The 26,877-nt window shown below is 40.7% G+C and overlaps 7 protein-coding genes across 10 annotated transcripts; 4 read left to right on the top strand and 3 right to left on the bottom strand.

The window, feature by feature from the left end:
* Window positions 1–4: 4 nt before the first annotated feature.
* Window positions 5–1,321, top strand: LOC122413453 (centrosomal protein 20). The gene is made up of 4 exons (XM_043423806.1): window positions 5–23; window positions 267–368; window positions 449–661; window positions 1,001–1,321. The coding sequence occupies exons 2-4, from the start codon at window positions 341–343 to the stop codon at window positions 1,150–1,152; spliced, it is 393 nt and encodes a 130-aa protein (XP_043279741.1). The 5' UTR covers window positions 5–23; window positions 267–340; the 3' UTR covers window positions 1,153–1,321.
* snama (something that sticks like glue) lies at window positions 1,227–15,330 on the bottom strand. 2 transcript variants are annotated; one of them, XM_043423772.1, is made up of 16 exons: window positions 15,179–15,330; window positions 14,325–14,508; window positions 13,991–14,225; window positions 13,525–13,764; window positions 13,238–13,404; window positions 12,769–13,143; window positions 11,606–11,870; window positions 11,194–11,437; window positions 10,693–11,032; window positions 10,432–10,504; window positions 10,030–10,317; window positions 9,752–9,922; window positions 9,301–9,669; window positions 5,486–5,746; window positions 5,044–5,340; window positions 1,227–4,892 (listed from the first exon to the last, which is right to left on the bottom strand). In XM_043423772.1, exons 2-16 carry the CDS (start codon window positions 14,488–14,490, stop codon window positions 1,940–1,942), a joined length of 6,444 nt encoding a protein of 2,147 aa, XP_043279707.1. In that variant the 5' UTR covers window positions 14,491–14,508; window positions 15,179–15,330; the 3' UTR covers window positions 1,227–1,939. The 2 variants fall into 2 exon arrangements, with proteins under 2 accessions (XP_043279707.1, XP_043279708.1); XM_043423773.1 differs by having other exon boundaries at window positions 11,194–11,434.
* Window positions 15,331–15,632: 302 nt separating this feature from the next.
* On the top strand, window positions 15,633–17,534 carry Polr2M (RNA polymerase II subunit M). Its single transcript, XM_043423801.1, has 4 exons — window positions 15,633–16,257; window positions 16,325–16,580; window positions 16,738–17,103; window positions 17,206–17,534. The coding sequence occupies exons 1-4, from the start codon at window positions 16,097–16,099 to the stop codon at window positions 17,422–17,424; spliced, it is 1,002 nt and encodes a 333-aa protein (XP_043279736.1). The 5' UTR covers window positions 15,633–16,096; the 3' UTR covers window positions 17,425–17,534.
* Window positions 17,535–17,783: 249 nt separating this feature from the next.
* On the bottom strand, window positions 17,784–19,833 carry RpL13A (ribosomal protein L13A). Its single transcript, XM_043423804.1, has 6 exons — window positions 19,701–19,833; window positions 19,152–19,282; window positions 18,838–18,947; window positions 18,503–18,648; window positions 18,128–18,250; window positions 17,784–17,909 (listed from the first exon to the last, which is right to left on the bottom strand). Exons 1-6 carry the CDS (start codon window positions 19,719–19,721, stop codon window positions 17,826–17,828), a joined length of 615 nt encoding a protein of 204 aa, XP_043279739.1. The 5' UTR covers window positions 19,722–19,833; the 3' UTR covers window positions 17,784–17,825.
* A 96-nt stretch (window positions 19,834–19,929) lies between these two features.
* On the top strand, window positions 19,930–21,003 carry LOC122413454 (cyclin-dependent kinases regulatory subunit-like). Of its 2 annotated transcripts, none has more exons than XM_043423808.1 (3): window positions 19,930–20,194; window positions 20,306–20,433; window positions 20,626–21,003. In XM_043423808.1, the coding sequence occupies exons 1-3, from the start codon at window positions 20,136–20,138 to the stop codon at window positions 20,757–20,759; spliced, it is 321 nt and encodes a 106-aa protein (XP_043279743.1). In that variant the 5' UTR covers window positions 19,930–20,135; the 3' UTR covers window positions 20,760–21,003. The 2 variants fall into 2 exon arrangements, with proteins under 2 accessions (XP_043279743.1, XP_043279744.1); XM_043423809.1 differs by having other exon boundaries at window positions 19,937–20,194; window positions 20,579–21,003.
* On the bottom strand, window positions 20,852–24,131 carry AMPKalpha (AMP-activated protein kinase alpha subunit). The gene is made up of 9 exons (XM_043423797.1): window positions 23,665–24,131; window positions 23,323–23,464; window positions 22,979–23,217; window positions 22,614–22,820; window positions 22,397–22,502; window positions 21,981–22,315; window positions 21,712–21,890; window positions 21,363–21,534; window positions 20,852–21,283 (listed from the first exon to the last, which is right to left on the bottom strand). Exons 1-9 carry the CDS (start codon window positions 23,765–23,767, stop codon window positions 21,192–21,194), a joined length of 1,575 nt encoding a protein of 524 aa, XP_043279732.1. The 5' UTR covers window positions 23,768–24,131; the 3' UTR covers window positions 20,852–21,191.
* Window positions 24,132–24,566: 435 nt separating this feature from the next.
* Window positions 24,567–26,663, top strand: LOC122413448 (WASH complex subunit 1-like). Of its 2 annotated transcripts, none has more exons than XM_043423800.1 (3): window positions 24,567–24,850; window positions 24,908–25,037; window positions 25,124–26,663. In XM_043423800.1, exons 2-3 carry the CDS (start codon window positions 24,910–24,912, stop codon window positions 26,481–26,483), a joined length of 1,488 nt encoding a protein of 495 aa, XP_043279735.1. In that variant the 5' UTR covers window positions 24,567–24,850; window positions 24,908–24,909; the 3' UTR covers window positions 26,484–26,663. The 2 variants fall into 2 exon arrangements, with proteins under 2 accessions (XP_043279735.1, XP_043279734.1); XM_043423799.1 differs by having other exon boundaries at window positions 24,568–24,831.
* The last annotated feature ends 214 nt before the right edge of the window (window positions 26,664–26,877 follow it).

Below are 26,877 nucleotides of genomic sequence, written 5' to 3'. Positions count from 1 at the left end.
ATGGGGATCAAATGAAACTCATGGTAACCTAATATATTGTTATCGGAGCACTGTTAATCAATTGAATATTTCAACCCAAACATAGCGCGTCTAAAATTTTTGAATCCCGAAATTATGAAAAGAACAAAAGGCACTGGCGCCATCTATCCTAACCGAATGTTGTGACTGTAACGGCACACTTCCTTCTTCTATTAATATTATCATTATTATTATACGTAAACACCTGCGGATCGATCGAATCGGCCGGTGGTGCGCTGGCACAGCAGAGCCAAAGGCCAAAGGCAGAGCGTGGTACAGCAGCACCCACTTGCGTTCAGCGTGTGCACCTGTTTGTTTGAAGATGGCGACGGAGAAAGATTTGATGAATGGTAATCCAGGACAATATATTTGATTTATTATTTATTTGTGATCTGAAGAAACTAGATAAAATATTTAAAATATTTGACAGCTGTCAGAGATTCTCTTGAATCCGATGGGGTGCTCGGACGATTAAAGGCAGAAATGCGTACCGAAGTAATGCGACTTTTGGGCGGTCCCAGCAATAAGCCCAACAGAATTACGAAAATTGAGAGCCCGCCAAATGTCATTCTCATGAACGAGCTTGTACGAGAATATTTGGATTGGATCGGATACAAATACACGTCTTCGGTACTAATCGCAGGTATTTGTTCGTTATCTATAATCCGAATATGCACATTCTAAAAATTGTCATTCCATCACTTGAAAAAAGATGAAAAAAAAACCATTGATTTTTAAAGGAAATCGAAATTTATCAGATTTAAAGCAATTCACTTTGAGCAAAAATATCAGCTTTTCGGCTGTGTGAGAATCAAACAAATTGAAGGAATGGAGTCGATGCATTAAATTTCGATATCGAATAAATAGCGCACCCATTGAATAACCAAACTTGCAAGATTTTGAAACTGTAAACCGAACATGCTCTTTTACCAGTCCCGAAGGATTTTCCATGTCTACACATAAAATCCAACAAAATTTTTAGAGTGCAAACTATCGAAGCAGCCATTGGACAGATCGTTTTTGCTGCGAGATCTTGGTGTTCGAGACAGCGCGACAACGAAGAATTTACCATTACTCTATAGTCTAGTGGAAACGACTAAGTCAGCGAATAATGCATCGGAAAAATTTTCATAAAGAGCCATCTGAAGAAAGTGAAATGTGATTTCGTGTCGGAAAAAAAAAACCAAAGAAAATATGTAACTACTCGCTTTAGAAGAATTCTTGTGTTTCGTTTTATTATTTAAAGACTACTTTTACATATCGACATTACAAAGTACAATATAGCTTTAATATTAATTCACCAGGAGTCGTGTTTTCTTCCATGCTTCCTCACGACGTGCGCGCTTTCGTTATTCATTGAATTAAAAACGAAAGGAAAACAAAAAAAATTACCGGTCTGGTATTCGGTAATAATTGGCTGCTATACGCGATGCCGGTTCAGCTGGCGTATTTAATTCTTCTTCTCGTTATTCTGGGTCTATTCGTTAGGTTGCTTAACGCGGAAAAAATGGGAGCCGCTACATCCATTGTATATCGCACTATTTGTTTTTTTTGCTTTCATGTATGAGACGGGATCAGGATAGTTCAATACCGATTAAAATAATATAGTAAATCATTGATGCTCGAAATGACGTGAAATTTCGATAGAAAACAGCGGTATCGAAAAAATACCGATCATTCGCGTTGGCTATTTATTATAGCAATGAAACGCACACTCTTTTGCTCCATGTCCTTGAAATGTCCCTCGTTGTCACGCAATTGTTACTCAATTGTATTTTTTTGTATGTTTAGCCATTTTTCTTTTCGTCTACATCGTGAAATATTTTACAACGAAAAATTGTTAAAGTTCTCTCTTATCCTCGTGAGCTCGAAAAATTCAGGATTTTCGACCGATGCGAGTAGCAGAACTTATCTAACGGCGTCATTTGTGTTTAGCTTTTTTCTTCTTTTTCGCTTGTTTGTTCTTGCTCTTGGATTTTTTCGATTTTTTCTTGTGTCTCTCATCCGAGCTCGAGTTGGAAGAATCGGAATAACTGTCCGAATCCGAGCTGGAATCTCTTTTTGACTTCCGTTTCTTGTGCTTTTTATGTTTCTTCTTTCGTTTCCGGTGAGAATCTTCGGAGCTGTCGGTATCGCTGGAGGAGCTGTCGGTGTCGCTCGTCGAGTAATCCTCCGAGCTCGTTGATTTCACGCGTTTCTTCGGAACCTTCGTTTCGATCGATTTTTCAACGGGACCCTCAGCAATGGCGGCTTCAATTTCGAGCTTCGATTTTTTCGCGGGCACAACATTACCGGATTTTCCGGCACCACCGCCTTCTTCCATCTCGGAGTCGGATTCCGAGGCCGAATAATCGGGTTCGAAGTTTGCCTCGTCGAGTACACTTCGCTTACGGTCGGAGACGAGCCTCGGATTTTTGCGTTGTTTTTTCATCATCGTCGCGACTGCCGTGACGGTCGCCGATAACGCCTCGATATGCGAATCATTGTCGTCTTTTTTGCTCGACTCGGCCGTAGTAATTTTATCACGGTTCCAAGCTGCCTCCATCGGAGTCGGAACTGCTGTCGAGGATGAAGCCGCAGCATCGCGGTGTTTCTGTTTCTTATCCTGCGACTTATCCTTGTCCCTTTTGTGTTTCTTCTCCTTGCGTTTTTTCCGATCCTTCGATTTACTTCTGCTTCTATGTTCCTTCTTTCGTTTTTTCTCCTCTCTCGATTTTTTCTCCCGTTTCCTCTCGATCTCGTCCTCCGTCAGACTCGTAGTTCCCGCGCTCGGTTCCTTGCGCTTAAGAGCACCCGCGGCAATAAGATTTTTGTAATGTTGATCTCTTTTAGGATTTTGGGTCGGTGGTGTACGAGCACGATGATCACTGCTGCGATCCTTCTCGCCCCGTTCTCTCTCGGGTCTATCGCTCCTCGATCGGTATTCGAATCGAGGGTCGGTGGTCCTCTGCTCTCTCGAGTCACCACCGCCACCCGCTCCGCTGCTCCTCGACTCGTGTCTCTCGTTGATGCTTTTGTTGTCGATTCGCTCGCGGGCTCTCTCATTCCTCTCGCGATCTCGCTTACGATCGTCCAAAAAGACTTTACGATCGTTGTTCGAAATTACGGCAATCGATGCCTGATCACCGCTGCGTCGTTCGGTGATGATCGGTGATGATCTCCGATCTCTCAGAGCTCTCGGTGATCTCGAACGTTGTCTCGCTGAATCACTTTTTCCTGAATCTCTCCGCTCGGTGAAATTTTTCGCATGCCCCGACGGTACCGCCGGTGACGACACCCCCGCTGACGTCCCTCCCGTACCCGCAGCCACGCCCACCTTTCTATCTTTCTCGTCCTCAATTTTGTCACCCAACCTCTCCTTCGCCGATAATCTCGTGGGCGAATGATTCGAATTTTCCGGCACTGGTTTGAATTTTGTTCTATCGAGTTTTGATTTCTTCGCCATTTCCGTTATTTCTACGTTTCGCTCGTTCCTACCAACGTTTATCGTTACGTTGACGCTCTTACGCGTATCGCGATTAGTCGCGACTGTTGTTGTCGCCGTCGCTACTGTCGTCACTGCCTCCGGCTCCATTATCTTTGGTTCAGGGTTCTGATAGAGTATCTTGCGACTCTCGCTTATTTTCTTAATCTCGATCGGCCTGATGGCGTTAATGGCTTTTTGGAATATTGCATTTTCCGCTCTCTTCAAAACTTCGGACGTAACGACCTTGGTGGATTTGGACTCGTCGCTGCTACCCGCAGCTGAGGGCTCTTCCGTCGACAAGGATTCGATCGCGGTGTCGAATTTCTCTGCTGTATCGTCGCGTTCCCATTTCGAGAGTTCTGGAAGTTGCGCCAAAAATTCGTCCTTTTTCGGTGATTTACCTTCGGTGCTTGGCATATCAATTTTTGGCTCGTTCGATGATTGGCTCGACATTGTTCCGGTGGTTGTTGTTACACCGCCGCAATTCGTAAGTCCCGCCTCGATCGACGACATAGTAGTCTCGAGGTTGCTGTTGCTCTCATCTTCGCCATCATCGATTAGCCGCCTCGAATATTTTTCATCGACTTTTTCGACGACACTTCTTTCCCTGCTCTCCAAACTGTCGTATCGAGTCGCCAATAATTTTCTGTCTTCTTCATCCTCTTCTTCTCCTTCCTCTTCTTCGTCGTCTTCGTCATCTTCTTCTTCGACCTCTGGGATTGGTTTGAAATTGGGGTTCGGTGGGTTGGTACCGAATTCTGTTGTCGACTCGATCATTCGTTGCGAGTCTATCGATGATTCCGGCGGTTCCGGATTCATTGATAACGATTTATCCTCAAATGTTTCTTTCGACGATGTTATCAGCGATTGTACACTATCGTCCAATAACCTTATTCCGTCTGGTTCAATAATCGGGTCCTCTATTTTGGCTGATAGATTTTCAATCAAGCTCGATTTCGTCTCAACAATAGTATTCTCAGTTTCCATCGTTCTCGTTTTCACAGCAGCAGCCTCTTCCTTCATTAATTCTTTCAGATTCGAGCGTTTCTCCTTTTTCTTTTTCTTCTTCTTTTCTTTCTCCTCACCATCTTTCTTCTTCTTCTTTTCCTTAATCTTTTTCTCTTTTTTCTTTTCATCGGATCGCTCATCGTGATCCTTGTCCTTGCGTTTGCTCGTCGTAGTTGCGCTATTTGTAGTACGTTCGGGGGAAACTTCCTTCGCGTCGTTACCGCGTTTCGTCGGATGGGGGCTCGAACTCTTTTTCATCTTCTTACGATCGACAGAGTGTCTCTCGTAACGCTCGTGACGATCGCGATCTTTTTCCATCTCGTAATCACGTTCCTTACGCTCTCTCTCTCGTCCACGTGATTTCTCCTCCATCCTATGCCGCTCGCGATCTTCCCTGTAACTTTAGGAATCGTACGTTAATACAGACGAGAAAATATTTTTGTTATCGGGGAAAAATGTTCGCGTCAGGATGTAACTGGCTGCATGAAAAAAAGCAAAACTCGAATCGGCCAAGATTTGCAATACAAGATAGCATATTTTAGTATCATTACCGATCCTTCTCGTAATCCCTCTTATCGATCGATCTCTCGTCAGCCTCGCGACGATCCCGGAAGTGTCTGTCATCACCGCGTTCTTTCTCTTTATCTCGTCTTTCGCGTTCCTCTTTTTCACGGATTCTATCTTGATGCTCGCGTCCAGATATTGGTCGATCTCTCGGATCATCTCTATCACGATCGCCAGCCCGTTCCCGTTCTCTGTCTCGTTCGCGCTCACGGTCCATCGGTCTGCGATCGCCACGATCGTCTCGTTCACGTCCGCGGTCAAGGCGATCGTCGCGTTCACGATTCCTGAATAAATTATATTACATTAATACGAGTCCTCGCGAACAAATTTGATTCAAACTTTTAAAAACCATCATCCGTTTGAAGCTTGCTAAAAATATTTCATGTTGTACTAGATTTACATTGGGACAATGAACGTTTAACCGAATACCTTTCGTCTCTGAGTCCGATCCGCTCGCGGTCATCGCCCTCATGGTCTTTGACTCTTTCACGATCCTCGTGTTCTTTCGAGATACGTAGTTTATCACGGTCGTCACGAGGAAATTTCTCCGGATGATCGACACCTGGTGGTGGCAGATCATAATATCCCTCGGTACCGGGTGGAGCGACATCGTCGAAAGGACGCTTGTATGTCGTGTCTCGTAGCGGACTCGTTGCACCGCTAAACCTTTGCGAACCTGGACCGGAATACCTGATGACAAAAAATTAGGAGATTAATCAATATTTTTTTTATATCTTCAACGTTGATCCACTCATAGTTTCATCGTTGGATAAAGGCAAAAAAAAAAATAGATTTGTTCCTTCACGAACGAACTTTCGAACGAGCCACCTCTCCCGTCATCAATACCATACGGGGACACGGGGGAAAAAATCACTCGTTCCACGTTCGTACACGCACTTTTACTCACTACCACACGTGACGGTTTTAATATATTTATTATTTTGCTCCTGACAATCCTAAGATCCGTTGACCTCCTTTTTATTTGATTCTTTTTTTTTCATCGGAGATATTCGTAGTGGGATAGGAAGAAGACAATAATTGATTAATCGCAAATATCATCTGAAAGAAAAAGAAGTGTAACATTGTACATGAGATGGAAGACAGCCAGCAGGCCCGGCACACTAATTTCAAGTTTCTTGTTGTTCATTGCGAAATATGATCGACTAAATAAAGAAAAATTAGCCGTTCCACGGTGTGATGCGTTTGTCGAAAGTTCACGAAATCGTCAAGCTCAATTGATTTTCCAGGCAAGCTGTGGGTAAAAAAAAAGTAAAATTATTCGAACGGGACTCACGATGTTGAATCGCCGGTGATACTGAAACTTTTTGAGCAAACAAAAAATTGGGAAATTGTATATTGTAAGAACGAGATATAGTGTAAATCAACATTTGTAATTTTCGACTACTTTGTCACAACTTGCTCAATTTTTTCTTTTCTTCTCCTTCGATTTTTCATTCCGAGGAGAAACAACGCGTGAATAACCAGAGAAAAGGAAATGAAACGAGCCAATTGTTACGTACACGTCAGTGAATAATTAAAAATATTGATTTGGTCCTGAATTCACCTGAATCAGAAACCGAGTGTTGATGCGTCGTTCAGTTCGGCAGAGACATTGTGATTCCCCGCTTCAAAGTCCGGTACCTCGTTGTATTCTTTCACTGCGAGTTCTGCTCCTCTTCGATTCACTACGCGAAATATCGTGCTTTCTCTCTCTCGCTCACTCTCTCTCTCTCTCTCACTCGCTCTTTATCTTAGCCATTCTTATTTGTACATACTTGACAGTTTATCGATACAATGTGAAATTCAACGCAGTCGTGAAAACGCAGAACAAGCGCAAATTGATCACTCTACCGATTGAAAAATCGGATTACTTCGTGTGTTTTCGTGTGTATAGATCGTTTTTTAAACATATCGCCCTATCTGACACGCGTTGCAGTGTAAAACGAACGAATTGTTTTTACAAAGGAAAACGCTAATAATAATCGAAAGCACGATCATCGATTGACTCAAGACTTTTCATTCTTTCTGATTTAAACGCGATTACGTTCTTAAGGAGGTTCGGTTTATTTGCAGTTAATCAAGAGTTTTCATTTACTACATTGCCAACGTTTATCATTGATTTTGGAGTTTTTTCTTCCCCAAACATTATTCGTCATACACAAATCCAACAATATACATTTCAGTGTCGGTCCAATTTCATCAATGTATTGACCTGAGCCTCGCGAATATTCAACTTTGTAACTCAAACGGTTGGATCAGTCGGTATATCGCGATCGTGAGCGCAAGAGAGATAGCTGCAATTTCGAAGGTTCTTCGACCTAGTTCGACCAATTACGAAGAGGCCCAGTCAGCGGATTTGTGCCATCGTGTTCCGCGTGCGCTAACAGAGCTTTTTCTTAATCGGTCAAACCGGGGAACCTTGCTTGCTTTTTTTTTTTTTCTTTCATTTACGAAAAGATACGGATTTTTATAATTCATCCAACGCGCTGGGAAAACTTGTAATAATTCATGAATTTAAGCATTCCTGTTTCCTCAAATCATTAAAATCCAACTCAGTTTCACTACAATTACATTGATTTCTTACTCCTGGATGAAAGTATATGGTTTGCCCAACTCTATGAGTTCAACTTTTCTGACTGAATTTCTTTAAAACAGAATTTTCGAAAAAATTGATTAAATTCCTCTCTTTCATTAGATTTTTTTCCATAGAGATGTCATCATTTCTCACGACAGAAATTTTTTCGTCCCATCTTTACGAGTTGGATAAAGGCAAAAAGTCTGCGATACACAAGGATCATATAATACAGCCGTAATATAACAGAAATAAATAAAATTCTCTTGAACTTGCCTCATTCACCGAATCTCATCAAGTTATATTTTTTAACATGCCCCCGGGTATTTCTTGCCCATTCGGACGAGTTGACTCAATTATAACATCATACAAGGGTCTTCATTCGATAGCCGATCTTACAAAAATATTCGATCAACTTTTTCGCAGGAAAACACATCGTTGCCGGGCTAATGGTATCAAGAACGCGCTATCATTTTTCTTTTCCTCACTCAAAAACTTAAAATTATTTACATAAATCGCAAATTTTTGTCTCTCTCAAAAGTACAGAATTGTTGACGTGGGAGATCAATCAAGATCGTCCAACCAAATATGTGTATATATATAGATAAATATATGCAAAGAGACAAAAGTGTGAATGTATAAATATAAATTCAGCCTGACGATACTTAGCGACAGGCCCGATGAGAGGAACACTTTTGACACTTTTCATGAACGAACGAAATAGTAAGGAAAAATTTGAAGTAAAATTTTTGCTCGAAGAAAAAGCAAGTTGACTAGAGACAGACTAGATCGATAACGCAATCTTTGTGATTGTCCATCATATGTTTAAACGTACATACTACTAATCTTCTCATGTCACAAACCTGTGTGTGTGTGTGTGTGTGTGTGTGCATGTGTGGTTGTGGGGGGTGTGTAACAAGTAAAAAATCACGCTCATATTTTCAACGAGCATATTTTTCGCCCAAAGAATGAAACAAAACCGCAAAAGACGACTTGTTCCAAGAGGAGTGAAGGCTGTTTGCCACCATACGTGTTTGAGGATACGCTGTCTTGTCTCTTGATCACACTCGCTTACATTCTCGCACTTTACTTATAAATGATCTCGAAAATCGGACGTGAGTCGAGCGAAGCTCGAAAATTGAAGGGTTCATAAGGGTTGCGTAATGACTAGAAAGTTTGAAAATTCATGAAACGCAATTTAACATTTTCAAATGATCAACCTTCTGAACCTTGCTCGACGTACCAGCGCACCAGAGAACGCATAATTTGTATAATAATGATAATAAATAAAAATAGAATAGGGCAAGAGGTAGACAAAGACAAAAATAACCAAACGACAAAAGCTGTGCGCTTGTTTGTCTGCTTTCGAGAGCGAAATATTGAAACTTGTACGTTCGTGGACGGATAAAGATGGATAAAATAATGTGACACATTGCATACCGATGTCCCGCAAAGGTATAGCGCAATCACTTCGAGGATTTTTAGAGAAGATAGTAAATTGAACCGTTCGGTAAATACAAACGAGTTGATTCAACCACCGGGACAACGGTGGGCATTGCGACGATGACAAACAGCCGTTTCATTGATGTTTTCGTAGTTCCTATCAAGTTGTTGTATTGGTTTTTCTGTTTTAACGTGTACACGAATGAAAGTACTATTGTGGCGAAAATACCTGTTGTAGGAATCATAATAGTCTTTCCTGTCCGGTTGTGGCGGTCCCAGCGACATGAGCGGAGGTGGATGAGAACCTCCGCCGACCGGTGGTAGATGAGACAACAACGGTGGTATATTGTGCTGCGATGAATGATTGCGTGACGGATAACGCGGTGGACCGATCGGCGGACGGTCTCTCGGCAACGAAGGCGGTGGTAAATCTCTTTCTCGCTCCCGGAAACCATAGTCGTGAGCCGGTGAGTCGTTGTAATAATTGTTGTAACTGCCACCTGGCGGTTCACGTGTTTCACGCGGTTCACGAGATCTCGGTCGATCTCGTTCGCGTTCACGGTCTCGTTCTCGTTCACGTTCCCGTTCTCTGTGAAATCTGTCATCGAATATTGTTATTTTTAAATGAAGCAATTTTTTTGTGATGATTAGTCATTTTTAACGGAGCAGTCATTCATTACCTTGGCGGAGATCTTATAGGAGATCGATATCGAGGTGGCAAATCGCGTTCTCTTTCCCGATCTCTTTCTCTATCGCGTTCTCTGTCACGATCCCGATCTCGATCGCGATCCCTGTCTCTGTCTCGCGAGATAGAACCACGCGGTGATTGACTCCGAGAATACGATCTGGATCTGTGAAAGATGAAATTCGATAAAATTTTTATTTTCTCATTGTTCGAGAAGGTCGGCGTGATTTCAGAGCCAAACGTTCGAGTGGAATAGACAAGCCCGACTATTACCTGCTGATTGAGAAGCTACCACTCCGAGATCTTCGTTTTGGTGTACGACTTCGTTGTCGGAGTGGTGGAGGAGATCTCGAGGATCGTCTTTTTGGAGGTGGACTGCGAGATCTGCTGATTCGCGGTGGCAACGGTGACCTTCGTCCAAATGATCGTGATCGCGACCTCGTGTAACTTCGCGATCTCGAACGCGTGCGACTGCGTCTTCGGTGCTTGCCGAGACGGCGATCACGTTCGTCTTTTTCTCGCAACATGCGTTCAAAAGCTTCGAGGGGGTCGACAATTACTCTGCGGAAAGAGTGAGAGAAACAGACAAAAAGAATTTGATGAGTGAACTGGAAACAATGAGTACGAAGATCGAAATACCCGTAAAGAATATTTAAAGATTGCGATGACACTTACCCGCCAGGAGGATTTCCGTTGTGTATTGTTCGTCCCATTCCCGGTGGAGGTGGTTGTACTCCTCTGTATCCCACTAGAAAAAGTTATTCATTTATTAACCCTTTACAATACAAATTATGAAATACGTACAAATGCGTGTCAAATGTGACGATGCAGAAAAAATAATTTCTCAATTACGGCCCGTGAACTATTCACGGTTTTGTAGGCGATGGAGCAAGATGAAAGTTTCGGAAAGAAATAAATACTGAGTCGCTAACTTACTGTGATGCATTCCTCGCATCGGCCTCGGTGGGCCGTTATAATTTCGGGGTATCTGTGCTCCTCTGTAACCCGATTGTTGATAAGGTGGCCTATCGTATCTCGGTGGTCCATAGTGCGGAGCAGTTTGATGTTGGGGATACATTGGTATTCTATGAGCCATGAAAGGATCCGGCAACAGGGCATTGTGCGGCGTCAAATTTGGCGGTGGTTGATTATAATTTGGCTGTTGCGGCGGTGGCTGAGATTGTCCGGTGAGACGCTCCTCACCCGGTGGATATGGTAAGAGGGGTGGTTGCTGACTCGCCACAGAAGTTGGCCCGTGTAGATGAGGTTCGTCGATCTGTTCAATCAAAGAGAAAGTACAAAAAAATTTGATTATTTTAACTCTTGAATCGCTCAACCAATCATTCATTCAACAGAATCGAATTTTTTATTTGCATTGTTACTAAAGACAGACGACTGTTGGAATATGTTTTTAATCATGTGGTAAATATGTCTTGCCGTAGGTGTTCCAGGTCGATCTTCGGTCGATCTTCGAATGTCCCTCTGATCGGCGCAATAATGATAACGATTGTTTCCTGGAGGTAGATCCTGATAGCTTTTATTGGAGCTTGGATGATTCATGCGGTGAGGAGACGGAGCACCGTGAGACGGATAGTCTACACGTTGCGAATGTCTGGGTGAAAGAGACCGCCTGCGGTTTACTGTTCTAAAGTTGTCGAATCTTCGATTGTGATCTTCCCTTCTGTAACAATAGCGTACATTTTAGATATGGCCTATCTGTGCCTAAATATCATATGCTTTCAGATTATATAGCATAGAACTGTCAGGAATCTTTGATTGAAATTGCATAATATCTGCAATTTGGACAGCTTGAAACTACAGAATGGGAAAAAATAGGTGAATTTGATACCTCTCGCGATGATTATCTTTACTGAAACTACGTCTGCGTTCGTGCGGCCTCTGGTCTTCCGAGTAATCATCTTCGTGTTCCCTCTTCTCCTCTGGGTTAATGTCCTTACGCTCCAAACTTTTTTCTGGAGAAGTTTGATTAACCGATGGAATGGGCAATAGCGGCTCAGTACCTGGTGGCGGGGGAACCTCTGGTTCCTCCTCAACTGCCAATTTCGTCAAGTTGTCGACGCGTAACTCGGTATCCGGAGGAGATTCGAGCAACCCTGAACGTCGAAAGGATATAAATAAATAATAATTTCAAAAATAAGTTGCAAACGTAACGCGTCAATAGATGCAAAGCTCGAGATTCGTAAAATTCCACTTTATTGCATGAATTTTTCATCAATTTTCGTTCTCACTTCGAAATCTCCTCTTCTAAAGTTCCCCTTCGTTCTGTTTTCGTGCATTATTCCGCATTTCGCGAACGTTTCTACTTTTACACTTTTGTTCGAGGTAGGTTATGTACTGACGGGGAGGAAACAATATACACGCATATATACATACTCTCATCATACCCCCTGCGTACATCGCTTTCGCGAAAAATTCAAGATGGCGCTACAGTCGGCCTTTTCGGAGCTCATGCATATGTATATATACGCTTAAATGCATGTATATTCCGGTCGTAGCAAGTATACTTCGGACGTAGCAATCAATCGTACAAATAATTAAAAAAATTTCTTTTAATTTTCTTACTATACAATTGACGTATCAAAAGAGATAAAACGTATAATGCATAATGTATTCATAGAAGAAAAAACGTGATTTAATAAAAATTTATTTGTATTTATTGAGAGATAACCGTTTCATTAAAGTATTCATAATTGAAGCAGCATTGCAAAAACATAACAGTGAATACTCGTGAGGAGATTTGCAATTGAATGTGTTGAAAAAGAGAACAAAAAAATTGGTCGTTATTATTGCTATAGCAAATTGGTTAGGTGCAAATATATGTGCTCCAGCCCAGTTTTGAGGCATTGGATGAATCTTTCAAAGCCGAGAGTCGGTTTTTTTTTTTAAAGTAATGGTCGTCGAAAACGAAACGAGAGGGAGGATTTTTTTTGGGGAATATAATGATTCTATAAGAGTCGATGATTCGAGTAGGAGTTTCGAAGAATACTTTACCAGGTAAGATCGATGTTACAACTGGTTCTTCAAATTGTTGAGGCATTGCAGAATCGGGAGTATTGGGGGGAATTTCTGAAGGTTCCACGATCGTCGTTGTTGCTAAAAGTTGGTTACTATCCTGCTGCGACGCTACGATTGACGGTTGTTGTTCCACTTTAGGTTTTTCAATCTTAATGGCAGGTTGTTGAGCCGTCTGATTCGATTGAGCGATGGGCCTATAAATTTGACGTTTCGCGTAGCCCGTCTCATTTTTGAAATTCATAACGGCGTTACGCAGAAACCGATTGGGTATCAGAGTCTCGGGAGATACGTCTTTTTCGCTGCAATCGGGACACTCGTGTTCCTCAGATTCCAGTAAAAACGTACGGATACCTATAAACAAAACAATCAACATGAATAAAGCTCTTCCGTTATTCATTAATCAAACGTCATTTTTCGTGGCTCCATCGTTCACCTTGATACTTACACTCATCGCAGAATGAATTACCGCAACAGGGTATCATAACTGCATCGGTGAGTAAATCTTTACAAATGTTGCACAAGAGATCCTCCGGAATTTCCGGTTTTTCGACTACCGGCTCAGGATCTTGTGCGAACGGCGGTCGTTCTTTTTTTCCTTCCTTGTAAGCTTGACTGTGGAGAATGCAGGTAATTAAAAATAGTTTTAAAAATGATTGAGCGTATGTGAAAAACTAAATAAAATAATTATTATTTAATTGTTAAAATTGATACAGCGGAATAGCAAAAACTCACTGATCGATAGCAGGCACCGCGTAATGTCCAGTGGGAGTCATCATCGCTCCAGGAACTAAGGGACCTTCCACAGGGACCATAAAACTTCTCGGTATTCCCGTACTCTTCTTAATCTCTATCGGTTCTCGGTCAACGCCAGAGGGACAATTTTTAATCCAATGACCCGGTTGGTGGCATTTGTAACATCGGTAGTTTGGTGGTACTTCGCCCGTTTGGTTAGCACCTCGTATTTTCATGTAACTATATCATTTTGAAAAACAGATTTTTCGTTCAGTGTAATATTATCTCTCATCTTGTTTGTCTTACAATATTTTTAGTGCGTGTGGATGATGTCATGTAAATGACATTCCACTCGAGATAAAAGCGGATAAACTCCTACCGGTGTCAAATCTAAGTTGTTGAAAATGATTCTTTTACTATTTTGCTAGTGAATCATGATAATAATAATGAGAAAATAATTATTTACTTGGATGGGTCATAGTCTTGAGTGGATTGAGTCATCATAGCACGAATTTTGTCATCTTCGGAACCATCCAATCGAGTCAAATCGACGGATCTGCCCATGTTGGATTCTTCTTTGGAATTAGCAAAAGTCGGTTGCTCATTTCTATCCCACGATCTCTTTTGTTGTACGGTCAGCGGAACTCTAGCTACTATGAGACTCGTGTTTTTTGCAATGAGAGCATTGTCGTCGGTGTAATCTGAAAATCACATTGATAATTTGAATAAATACAAATATATATGAGAAGATAAAAAATAATGCAAGGTGAATCATAGTCATCAAAGAGGTATCGGGTTACCTTCCTTGGTCTGAGCGTTTGTTATTTGCAGATCAAAGTCCGTATTTTTCCCTATACGCTTCTGATGGAATATTGCCTTTTTGAGATCGGCAACGGATATGTGAAGTCCGTCGAATGAAACTGTGTCATAATCCAATGTGGATTTGAATTTGTAGTGAACCGACATGTTTGCTACTCAGGAATCCTGTAATAAAACGACGATCCGTTGTTGAAAGATTTTAAGAAAAAACATACCGAAGCATTATGAGTTCCCTGCAGACTTTTTTTGTGAAACAATTTTGAGGTTAATTTACCCCCGTATGCAGAACTCAATGGTTAGGTACGAGGACAAAGGAAAAAAAAAAAGCAGCTTCGGCGAAATACGAGTATACGAGGGTAGAACAAGCTTCACAGTAACTAAAGCCCTGTGAGAAAGAAAACCAGGTGGATGATTCGAGATGCCGCTGCCGCGACAAACGATCAAGTCAGCGATAAGGAACGCAGCTACTTTTACGATTTATTTTAAACATAATCACGCTAAAAACATTTTTGAGTCAATAACGGACTAAGTTGTCAGAGTAAAAGCGTTAACACGTGATAATGTAGCACGATCAAGATTATGACGAACGAAAAAAAGGGAATATTTTCGCGAGAAAAAAGGAACTCGAGTTGTTTTGATGAAAAGCGCCGGATGAGAGTAGGCTGCTATATAGATCCACGAGCTAGCTGCTTCCTTCAATTTGGAAGAATTCCAAACTTTCTCCAATTAGGAAAGAAAAACCGGAGTAGCAGGTTGCAGGTTTATTTTATGATTTATCATCGAAGATGTACGTTTATTCAGTTAAACGACGATGACGCGCAATATATATACTCACATCACAAAAAAATATCATTGAACGAATTACGTGAAGAGAAATGCGCGAAGCAAACTGGTATAGTATCAGTATCGTAGAATTCACACTAATAGAGCAGCAAGGAATACCGAACGCCGAGATTTGATGAACTAAAAACAACCAGTTAGATGGAATAAATCGATGAAGTTAGGAAGCTCGGTAGAGGCCGGTGCTATCGTGTACTGAACTTCCGGTCGTTTGCCAGATGGCGCTTAAAAAAAAAAAAATTCTCCGGTGATTATTTGCGAAATTTGAGAACATTTTCACACTTAATTAATTACAACATTTCTATTAACAACAAAATCAATGAAAAGTTATCTTAATTAACCATAATTACATAACCATAAATAAATTTCTATAATAGAATAATTGTTTACTCCACATTTGGGGTATTTTTTCAGGAAAAAAAAGTAGCAAAATTAGCAGTCCGTTACATTAGCCGCCTTCGCTCCCTGCTTGCATGTCGTTATTTTAAAACTTCGAGATTCGGAGCGCATTCAGAGTCAAAATTGTTTGAGTTTGGGAGTATATATTAATTGATAAAATAATAATCATCAGTAGACAATTTGTAAAAAGCTTCAAGAAAAAAAACAACTACCACATTGAAAAGCATGCATACGATCTACATACAGACAGATACAGAAAACCCCAACAACATGATTGTTATAACTATTACGAAAACATAATCGATGTTGTTTTCTCTTATTTTTCTCTCATCGTTCTTTGAGATTTACTGGGTCGATATCGATATCAATAGGAATAATAATAACAATCACGTGTTTAGTATTGACATTTGGATAAATGTGAAAGTGTGGAAAAGATGGATTGGCTAACTTGAGTAACGGCTAACCTCTCTTTTACTACGTCGCATTTCATCATCGTTTTTTGCGTAAACATTATATGGGAGGGATGTTTCACGATAGAATTATAAAGAAAATCCCGGGTGACCCTGTGGGACGGTTCAAAAAAGAGAGTCAGGGCTACATAGACAATTTGGAAAACAAGCAAAAATTCGAACTTCAAGAACTCTTGGAGCGGCAAAATAAATTGCTCGCGAATAAGTATGTATTAAACAGCGAGAATTCTTGTTTCATCATGCTTATCGAGAAATTGGGAATACTTTTACAGACGATTTATTGCAAACTTGCCAGACAAGGGAGAAAAGATAATGAAATTCAGAGCAATCGTTCTCAAAGAAATTGAACATCGCAATGAAGTTGATTGCGCTGCCAATTTATTATCAAGACTTAACATTGCATCCGAAGGTAAAGTTGCTATGAATGCTCTTGAATGGACAGGGAAGTATGACGAGGAATCTTGTACTAGAAAAGTTGTTGAGCTTGACAGCGACGACGAGACGGATCCTCTGAAAATTCTTGCTCAGGTATATATTTTTTCTGAACTGATGAAAAATGGATTCAAACCCTCGATTGTTCGTGCGAATCAATTTTTCTAATTAATGACACTATTGTGACATTTATCATTTCTATGGAAAAGTAAAATGTAGATTTCCTGCACTAGTTCTTGTTTTCTATTTCCAGCCCACAGGTACCGGGGTTCATGCAAAAAAAATCATAACTATTCAAACTGAAGAGACTTCAATAAAACCTGATGATATAGAAGAAATTGAGGCTTTCAAAAAAGAAAATCCACCAGAAACTGAGCATATAAAGTACATTGTAGACCTTGTTGAGAATCCAAAAAAAGATAGTCATCGAGAACCCTTCAAGCCTCACAAAACAACAAAAAGCAATGTTCACGATCCGCTTAAAGAAAAAATGAGAAAAAAGGACAAACACTGGGAAATAACAGCAGCCACACCACCTTTGACAGTTCATGGTGCAGCAAAAACTTTGAGTTTACAGGAATCCTTGAAACTCCAGACGGAACAGGTTTTGAAATTACAGGTGATTTAAACTTCAATTTCATTTTGATATTCAAATTCTCATAATCGTTCCATTTGCTTTATTTGGGAAGTCATTTTTTAATGTAATTTTATAACGTCGTAGGAAATTCAAGCAAAACATGCTATCGAACGTTTAATGCAGCAAATAGGATCAAATTGTATTGGGAGTGTGCCCGAGGATGTTGGAAATTATCGAACTCGGGACAAAGACTCGGATGCCTCGAGTTCCGATGATGAGGAAGAGCACCAAGAAGTGCACGATGACGAGGATTACGATAAGGCTGGCACTGTCGTATTTACCGTTGACAGTATAACGGAATGATTCCGATGATTGTCAAATTCTATCGTTTAGCAACCAATGTGTAAATATGACATACAGCACGTCTTGTAAATAGAAGTTACGTAAAATAAAAATTATTATTCTCGAAATAACATTTTTAATTCGTCTCTCATTCCAACATTGAAACAATTATACAAATTAAAAAAGTCCAAATCAATCTTCCATCCAAACTAAAAAGTCAAAAAAATTTATCCTCAATGAGCAAAAGGACGTATCGAAAATCTGTTTAGTTGCAGAAAAACGTCCACGAATATTCTATAATTTACGAAAACAAAATGCAAAGACAGTCATCCGAATCGGTAGTGGAATCAATAACTATGAATTGATAGAAGCCAAGAATATTCATGTTTACAAGGCTTTATTATCCTTATAATACATATGTTTTAATTGTATCCAAAGCTGTTGATAATTTGCGTGTACGGCGCAGTTGCTTTGGATACCTTTTCGCCCGCCTCCTTGGTAATTTTCTGAAAAAGATACAAGAGCAACATTGAGCATTTAGTGTCTCTAGGAATGAAAGAAAAAAAAAAACGAGAAAACGGTAGTTATTAAAATTCCTCAACAAATATTGTCAGCAAGCCAGAATTAGTTCTGATCAGTCGCAAATTACCATAAACATCATTGGAAATGTAGATACATAAAAATAAATAAAATAATGGTAGAATCATAAACAAAAAAGATTTACCTTAAGCTTATCTCTCTTTTGAACTTCGAGGATAGATTTAACACGCCTCTTGTTCTCCAATGTACGGACCACGGACTTGTATTTCCAACCGACTTCATGAGATAAACGGCCAACGTGACAGTACTAAAGAGTATAACGACGAATTAAAAAATTGTTCAACAATCTCAAGTTTATCGATAACGTTATCACTTTTTAAAACTCAGTTAAAAATGTCATCAATCGTGAAAGCATATTCACGTTTTCAGTCGCAAATTACCATACCATCATTGTAATTATATATGAAAAGTGAGAATAAAAAAACAATTTAAACCCTTGGACGAATTAATATTCTTTAAAATGTTTACAAATTTTTGCAAAACATGACTGAAAAGTTACCTTTCTGCCGGGCTTCAGGCACATGACTCTCATTGCACCAGGTACCACAACACGCTTTCTGCGGTCATAGGGAGGTGGGCATCCTTCGTAAACCTTCAACCTCCTGAGTGCATCCTTGCCTCTCTGAGTTTTGTGTGGGATCATGCCTTAAATTTGGACATCAAGTATTATAACTTGCACAGATACAAACATAACCGTTGAATATGTACTGCAGAATCTCATATGTTAGATGTTTTTTCATAACACTATCAATTAATGTAGGTAAGAATTTGTGTAATCATAGCACACCGGATAAGTCCAGGAATTTTTCAAAATAAAATATTCTTATTGCTTACCACGAACTGTTTTCCATAGAATTTTACTGGGAGCTCGGAAGTGGAAAGGTCCTCTTGCAGGATTCACGTTACATCTTTTGCGCAAGAAAGACATGAACTTCAACTTGTTCCTGAAAAAAATTAATAAAACAGAAAAACCATATTATCTTTATTGAAGCAATTGGAAAAGAAACAAGAAAGTTCAAAGCCAGGATTCATAAGATATTTTTGTTTCACAATACATCAAATAATGTAGGTAAGAATTTCTATAATCATGTTAGCTTGGAAAAATGTAAAATGAACTATTGGAAAATGGCAAATGTTTGTTTGCTAACCTGAAAAAGTTGCCAGAAATGTTGAGTTGTTCACTGCGAACAACGATAACTCTGTTGCCTTGCAGAATAGTTTTGGCAATGGTCGCTGCCAATCGGCCAAGCAAATGACCACGGCCATCGATCAAGATTGGCTGAAAATAATAAAATTACGTGAATAAACTTTACACGATATCGACGAAAGCGATACACGGGTTAGACGGGAAATTAGGTTATGGCACCGTTTCGACCCACGCGTAAATAATAAAAATCACGTAAACTGTGAATTGCTGACGAAATGATTAACAGGATAAAAAAGGTGGCTGTCAAAAAAATAGAATTCGCGAACAATCTTGGAGACTTCATAAGAGCTTTCGAAGCGACATACGCGATACTGAAACACGTGCGTCGACACGAACCCCCGTTACAGGCATAATATCATAAATAATGTTTTTGTGCGTCCCACCGAATCAATAAAAATGAATAAAAATATTTTCTAACCAATTTCCGTTAATTATTAATAAAATTAACAACCTTCTTTGAGGATAAAACGTTAAAACTTTGGCTACAAACCTTTTCACTGAAGCCAGTCATTTTGTCACCCTACCGGAAAAGGGATCACAGAAATAAAAGAGAGTAGATGGCGACGCCGGAAGCCGCCGTCGCAACCATTGGAATTGTGAGCAGGCTGGATAAACTAATAATAATAATATTCTCCATGAAAAAAAAATCCCTAGGAAAAAATATATTGTATGTATGCGTCTTCACCTCCGTTTCATCACGACTGCAGAAACCTTGTGTATCGACCATAAGTCCGGCGCTCGGTTACAGTTTCAACCGCGGGACCGCGGTATATATTATTTGTTTGTTCAGCGCATTATGTTATTTTTCCCGGTTTTGAAAACAAATATTTCATAGGGCGCAATACACAGGAATATATTAAATAAAAGTAACGAAACATTTGAAATTGATAAATGAGACAAATTAAATATTTATCCACGAGGCAAAATGTCAAACGATACGATTCAATATTCGGATAAATACAATGACGATAAATACGAGTACAGGTTAGATGAAACTATAACTTCTGTAGAATATTCGGCATTTCGTTTCCCTTTCTAACGTTCTGAACTCCGTTGAAGACGTATTAATTTATTTGCTATTTATTTGTGCACAAGGCATGTCATTTTACCTGCTGATCTTGCCAAACTTGTGCCAAAATCTCATCTAATGACGGAGACCGAATGGCGCAATCTTGGAGTTCAGCAAAGCCCTCGTTGGGTTCATTACATGATGCACGGCCCAGGTATTGATTATTCATAAAAAAATGTGACATTTCATTCTCTTTTACAATCCATCAAACTGTCAAATCCTCCAGCTACTTTTGTTTATGAGCGATAGACTCCATTACTCAATGTGTACTTGACAAAATTTCTCTAATCTATTTTTAGAACCACATGTATTATTATTCCGAAGATTAAGGAGTGATGTATCACAGGTAACAAGAAATGGGCCTGCACTTGCAGGGAGCCAACCAGCTTGAAACCGAATCATCCAAACAAACGTCGCAGTTATTATTTTGATATGAATAATGAAAGCAGAGAAATATGTGAATACAAGCAGAGCAAATAATTTTTGCTTGAAAATCCATTGAATAGGAGTGTCAAGAGGTTTAATAATTTTGGGTAATAATTGCAGGAACACTGAAGGCTTTCGGGCCTGCATTTTACAATAGTGTATGTTTTATTGACCAAATGATCTTAGGGCATATTATACTGATAATTAAAACATACCGTTGAATATTTGGTGTCATAATCATACACACATACGCACATGTATCTCTATATGAATATATATATATATATGTTTGTACAAAGCCAGAATAACTTTTTTCATTCGTCCTGTCCTTCCCCCGTTCGTGAATCGTCGCACACTAATATAACGGAAAAATGAAATTAAAGCCCGCACCATTCTTGTATTCATTTTTTTCTCACTTATCTACATAATTTATCTGTTCTTCCAATAAAATCTTGATTCATTTTGTGTTTAAGTTGTATTTTTTTTTTATCGAGCTAACTGAGTTATCAGAGCTGCACACATCTCAAAGAATTCCATTGTGTGGTGTCCCGTAGCTTGGTTTGGGGCAATTGTTGGATCTGAGAAAATCATTTGTATGTATAAACCGAAATTGTTTTCATTCAAATAGCTTTTGAAGCTCTTGCAATGAAAAATTACCATAAGTGCTCCTCAAGATGTCTTCGGTATCGTCAGAAGCCAATGATTTAAAATCCAACAAATAACTTTTATAATCAACTTGATAAAGTTGCAGTGACATCTTGCTGTATTTGTTGGTCAATTTGTTATTTTGACGTACTCTAACGCTGTAAGCATTGATAATTCGCCATTCCTGAAATAATTTCATGGATCAAGCGGGATATCCTTTCAATAAAGAAGCAAAGTCTGTCAAATTTCCACCGTTTGTACATTATTCGTTATTTCATACAGATTGAAAAAATACTTTCATTAAAATGGTGCAACGAAGAGTTGCGTTTCATTATTTTTCACATCTCTAATATATACTCACAAAATCGAGGGCTTTCATGGCGCGATAAACCTCATTCATTATGTCGTTCGGTTTCGATTGCGACCGTATACCCAAATGCCATTTTGCTCGTTTTACCGGGGTTCCACGATTGCCTTGAGGCACAGTAGCAGCGGCGGCAGCAGCGGCAGCTGTTTGTCCACTTTGACGTTCCCGCAACGCTGATATATGCAAAATTTCAAGGATTGGTTTTCAAAATGTCAATTCGAAAAAATGAATGCTTTGTCGAAAAATAGATTTAGTTTTCTTACGAGCGATTCTTTCCGGATGCGGTCGTAACGGACTGTTTGTACTTTCGCTTGGACTAAAAGCAACAGGTGGAGGGCTGGAGGCAACGTAAAAATCTTTTAGCTGAGCTTTTGCCGCCTCATCCGCTATTCTCTTGTTATCAATTATCAAATGATACGCTATTGCAAGTTGATCGTGAGGATCGCAGCTGAGCAAAGCCGAATGTACTTCAGCTTCTTTGACATTGAATTTCTCGCAAACTTCGTTGACAGCCTCTATATCAATGACAGAGGAATCTTGCTCGACCGGCGACGGGAACAAGTAAGTTGGTAAATCTTTCTGAAACCACTCGTGCTTCCTACAATGCAAATAATCGTATCTTACTCTTCTAATAATATCCTCGAATTTTTCATTTCATTGTAACACGAATCGCATATACTTTATGTCCTCGATCGTCGCGCGTTTCATCGGATCGACCTGAAGCATGTGACAAAGAAGACTGACGACCGTTTTGTTGAGATATTCCGGAATCGGGAAAATTCCAGCTGAAATGAATATCGAAATTTTATCGCTTTTCACATTGTTTTTTAAACAACTGACCAGAAAAATTGAAAATGGAAAAATTCTACCAAGTTACGATTCATGCGCGAGCTTACATTTAATTTTACGAAACAGAGTCGGGACGTGTTCGTCATCGAATGGGAGTGTACCGCAGAGAAGGGCATAGAGTATGACTCCGCAAGACCAGATATCAACCTCAGGGCCGGCGTATAATTTTCCTGATATGACCTCGGGTGCAGCATAATTCGGAGAGCCGCAAGACGTTCGCAAAAATTCTCCATCCATCATCATGTTAGAGAGACCTGAGTGGAGAAAATGATGAGAAAATAAGTTTTTTTTCATTTCTTCATTAGATTCATTCGATACCAACAGTAAACTCTATTACTTTAACCAACAATTGGAGGAGCAACGATTCAATATCTCAAATTATCGTGAGTAACAAAATGAAAATTGTTTGTACCAAAATCTGCAATCTTGACATGAAGATTGTGATCGAGAAGCAGATTCTCAGGCTTGAGATCTCGATGAACGATCATGTGACGATGACAGTAATCAACACCGGAGATTATTTGCTGGAAAAATCTTCTTGCCTCGTGTTCTTTGAGTTTTCCATGCTTGACAATGTAATCGAAAAGTTCCCCACCAGAGACATACTCCATTATCATGAATATATCCGTTGGTGTACTGATGACCTGGTACCTAGTTTCAGAACAGTCGATTTGTTTAGACCGAAAAGACAGAAGGCAATTGGAATCTTTCAACGATCTCTTTAAATTCTTTGTTTAGAAACTGCTGAGCCCTTACAATTTGATGATGTGAGGATGACGAAATAGTTTGAGATTTTGAATCTCCCTTCGAATCTTTCCGACAACATCGAGACTCTTGATTTTTTGTCGGTTCAGAATTTTCACAGCAACCTTGTGTTTTGTGACAACATGTTCGCCAACTGTAACAAGTAGCAAAGTTAATCGCGGTCTTGTGCATTGGACTCATAAAAGCGCTGCGGGACTCTCAAGTCTGCAGAAAGGTTACCATCCTAAACTGGGTGACCCTTCATACTTGAAGTTTTGAAAAATGTTTTGATAAGTATATACTGGAAAACAAAAACAACCGGTGATAATAATGACAATAGAACACGTAACTCACTTTTGACCTTTCCGAAAGTTCCTACGCCGAGTGTTTGTCCGAGCGTGTAATGCCCAATTTTAACAATTGGCTGAGGTTGATTAGCAGCTATCTTATCACTCATTTTGACGCTAGCAACCCGGATGTTGTTTTATAACGTCAATATTAATTTGTCGTACAAACTCAATGAACGAGCGAGCCCTTTTCCCCGCCCCGCCCCGTTTGACAAGAATGTCTGAGATCTCCTCGGGGCTTTCGGTCTCGAATGAAGAATGACGACGCACCAATGACAACACTGTCAAAATCGCTGTTTTTTTCTTCACACTTTTTTCCCCAAACGTAAGAGAAAAACAAATTTAAATTTCCATACACGGCGAAGGTCACGTTTCACGTAACGACGAAAACAAAGAGCGATATTATGCGCTTTTGCGCAGCGGCTTGTCAATACTATTTTTTTTTATTGGATAAAACTATATGGCTGTGCAACAACGTTGAAAAATCGTTCGTCGACCAGCAGCCAACGGCAGTAGTAGCAGCAGCTTCATTATCATCCAGTATACGAGGTGCGAAAGCACACAAATTTGTTGCAATGCATAGTGGATTTATTCATTCGAAAAACAAAAAAAATAAACCTCTGTGCACGATGTAGCTGCTTGTAGCAATTTGCCGATTCACGTAAAAAAACAAACAGTAAATTAAACAAGAAAATCCTCTTCCGCAACTTTGCAATATAATAAAAACTTCGATCTATTATTTCTGTTACAATTATGAAATAATGAAAAATGGGCAGCGACAGTCGTTTTCTCGTCTCGCGGCAGCGAACGCGAGCGAGTAGCAGCGGTGACAGTTTGCTATACCCTATAAACCTATACCGCTATACTGCCACCGACTCACGTAGTATTGTTTTTTTTTTCGTTGATGGTGAAGAAGCACCCGTCACAGCTGTAACCATAACCTGCTGATGATGGAAGAAAAATGATAATTTCGTACTGTTGAACCGTTGATCGATCATCAATGCTTCGGTTATTTAGCCGGAAGAATGAGTCTTCATAAATAAAAAAATAATATATCAGTGTCGAAAGAAGAGATATAGACGTATAACGAGTGGGGCGTTTCTCGGAATTCCAAACGCGAAGGAGCCGTCACCTTCAACAACAATAACAACGATGCTGGAGCGCGTTGAAATTGGTTGGAAATTAGGACGATTGTGTGTATTTCGTGTGAGTATACCAACAAACATTATTCAATTATTTCGTCATTGCAGATATGATTCCTCATGACACAGGGCACGAGGAGACAGTTATGCGAATAGCCAATATTCTGGATAGTTTAAAAGTAGCGTCGGATGGTATTTTCCAATCTATAGATGAGAGACTATCCGGATACGGGGAGCGGTAATATTATCAAATTTGCGACGATTCTTGAGACAAATTAGTAAACAAAGAGTATGGAAATAGTGATCGAGCCGTATCGTTTTCAGGCTGTCAACGGTCAGAGGTAAGGCTACTAAGCTCCAAGACAAACTCGACTATCTGCGCACAAGTCTAAGCCTTAAAGCCACAAAAATGTATTCTGAAGCAAAATATCCAGCCATATCAACATACAGAGAGTACGAAACGGTGATAAAGGTTCCTCGGGCTACTAGGAAAGTGGAAACGAGCGAAGGGCAGAGCGCGTCGCTTTCTTCTTCTTCACCTCCGATTCGACAAGACCATATAACGAATCAGAGGGAAAAAGAGGATTGGCTGGGAGAAGCGAATCTCGAGGAGAAACTTCAGTTTTATTACGTCATGGGAAAAGTTTGGAAGCAGAAGGAAAGCGTCGGTGAGAAACCATTGCGCCAAGTGTCTTCGGTGAGCGCGCTTTTATCGACGGACGAAGGAACGACCGAGAGGCCGTCACAAATGTCAGGCGCGACGATTGCGTCCCAGCGGTTGGAGGATGCCGCGCCGGATTCTATAGTTCAGCCTTGGAATTGGGTGGATTTCGAGTCCCCGTCTTACTTGTACGCCCCGAGCCTCGGTCAGGTTCCGCAGATCGACGTCCCACCGACTCTACCTGATTTGCCGGGAATCGTCGAGGACGAAAGATTTTCTCTCGACCTGAGTTTTCAGAGTCCGATCGCTCCGTCTTCCGCAGTTTCTACACCGATTCGCGTCGAGTTGCCGGACACGAACGAACCGAAAACGACGATCGCGAGCCTCGCTCAAAGTACTCCGAGGTTACCCGACGTCACGGACGACTCGAGAGCCAGCACGGGTCCGGCTCCGCCGCCTCCGCCGCCCCCGTCCGCGACGAGCCTCGCCAACAACGGGCAATCGCAAAACATTCAAACTCATCCCATGCCCGCTTCGACTCCGAGCGGCCACACGCCGCCCCCGCCTCCTCCTCCGCCTCCACCGCCGCCGCCGCCGCCGCCACCGCCATCGGGAACTGGCAAATCTCCGGACGAGGGAGAACATTCGACGAAACCGGGAGAAGTAGACAAGCAAGTCGAACGGAAGAAACCTCCCGCGGCTCCCGTTGACGATCGAACGAATCTAATGGCCGCCATCCGAGCAGCCGGCGGAGTCGGCAAGGCTAAATTACGGAACATCACGGCTTCCGAAAGTGTCCCTTCCTCCGCCGCCGTAGGTGGCGATCTCATGGACGATCTACGCGCCAAACTTGCCCTCCGAAGAAAAGGCATAGCCGGTGGTGGGGGTGCAAGCTCGATGCCCCCTGCTATGGAAAGAATATCGCGGTTGATACCACCACCGAAAATCAACGAAGCCTCAGCTTCCGATCGAAATTCCGCTACGAGCGAGTACGACTCGCAACCGGAAGCCGATTGGGAATGAAACTAAAGTGGGGAAACTCGTTCGAATGAACGAACGCTGAAAATTAAATCCATAGATTCTATTACAAAAGATATCGAAATTCAAGCGTTTTCGATTTTATATCGTATATTTGATGTTAATGTCAAAGGGGGCAATGCGACATTCGCAGATCAAAATATATGCACTCAATTTTATGAGAAACTATGAAGAATATTTACAGTCGGATCCCCTTATAAGCCTGACCCCTGCAAGCCTCTTCCTCGTTTTCGACGTGGAGCGAGCTTCCCCCACTCTGAAGCGCCTTCGAGGCTTGCGCCCAACTGCTTCTTATAAATCCGGAGCAAATTTTCAACTTGGAATAAACAGGCTTATAAAGGGATTGGACTGTACATTCGATACTAATTTGGAAGATCCT

This window comes from Venturia canescens, chromosome 7 (assembly GCF_019457755.1).
Source record: "Venturia canescens isolate UGA chromosome 7, ASM1945775v1, whole genome shotgun sequence".
NCBI lineage: Eukaryota > Metazoa > Arthropoda > Insecta > Hymenoptera > Ichneumonidae > Venturia > Venturia canescens.
Note: the sequence above shows the minus strand (reverse complement) of the source record. Positions and strands in the feature narration are given on the sequence as shown.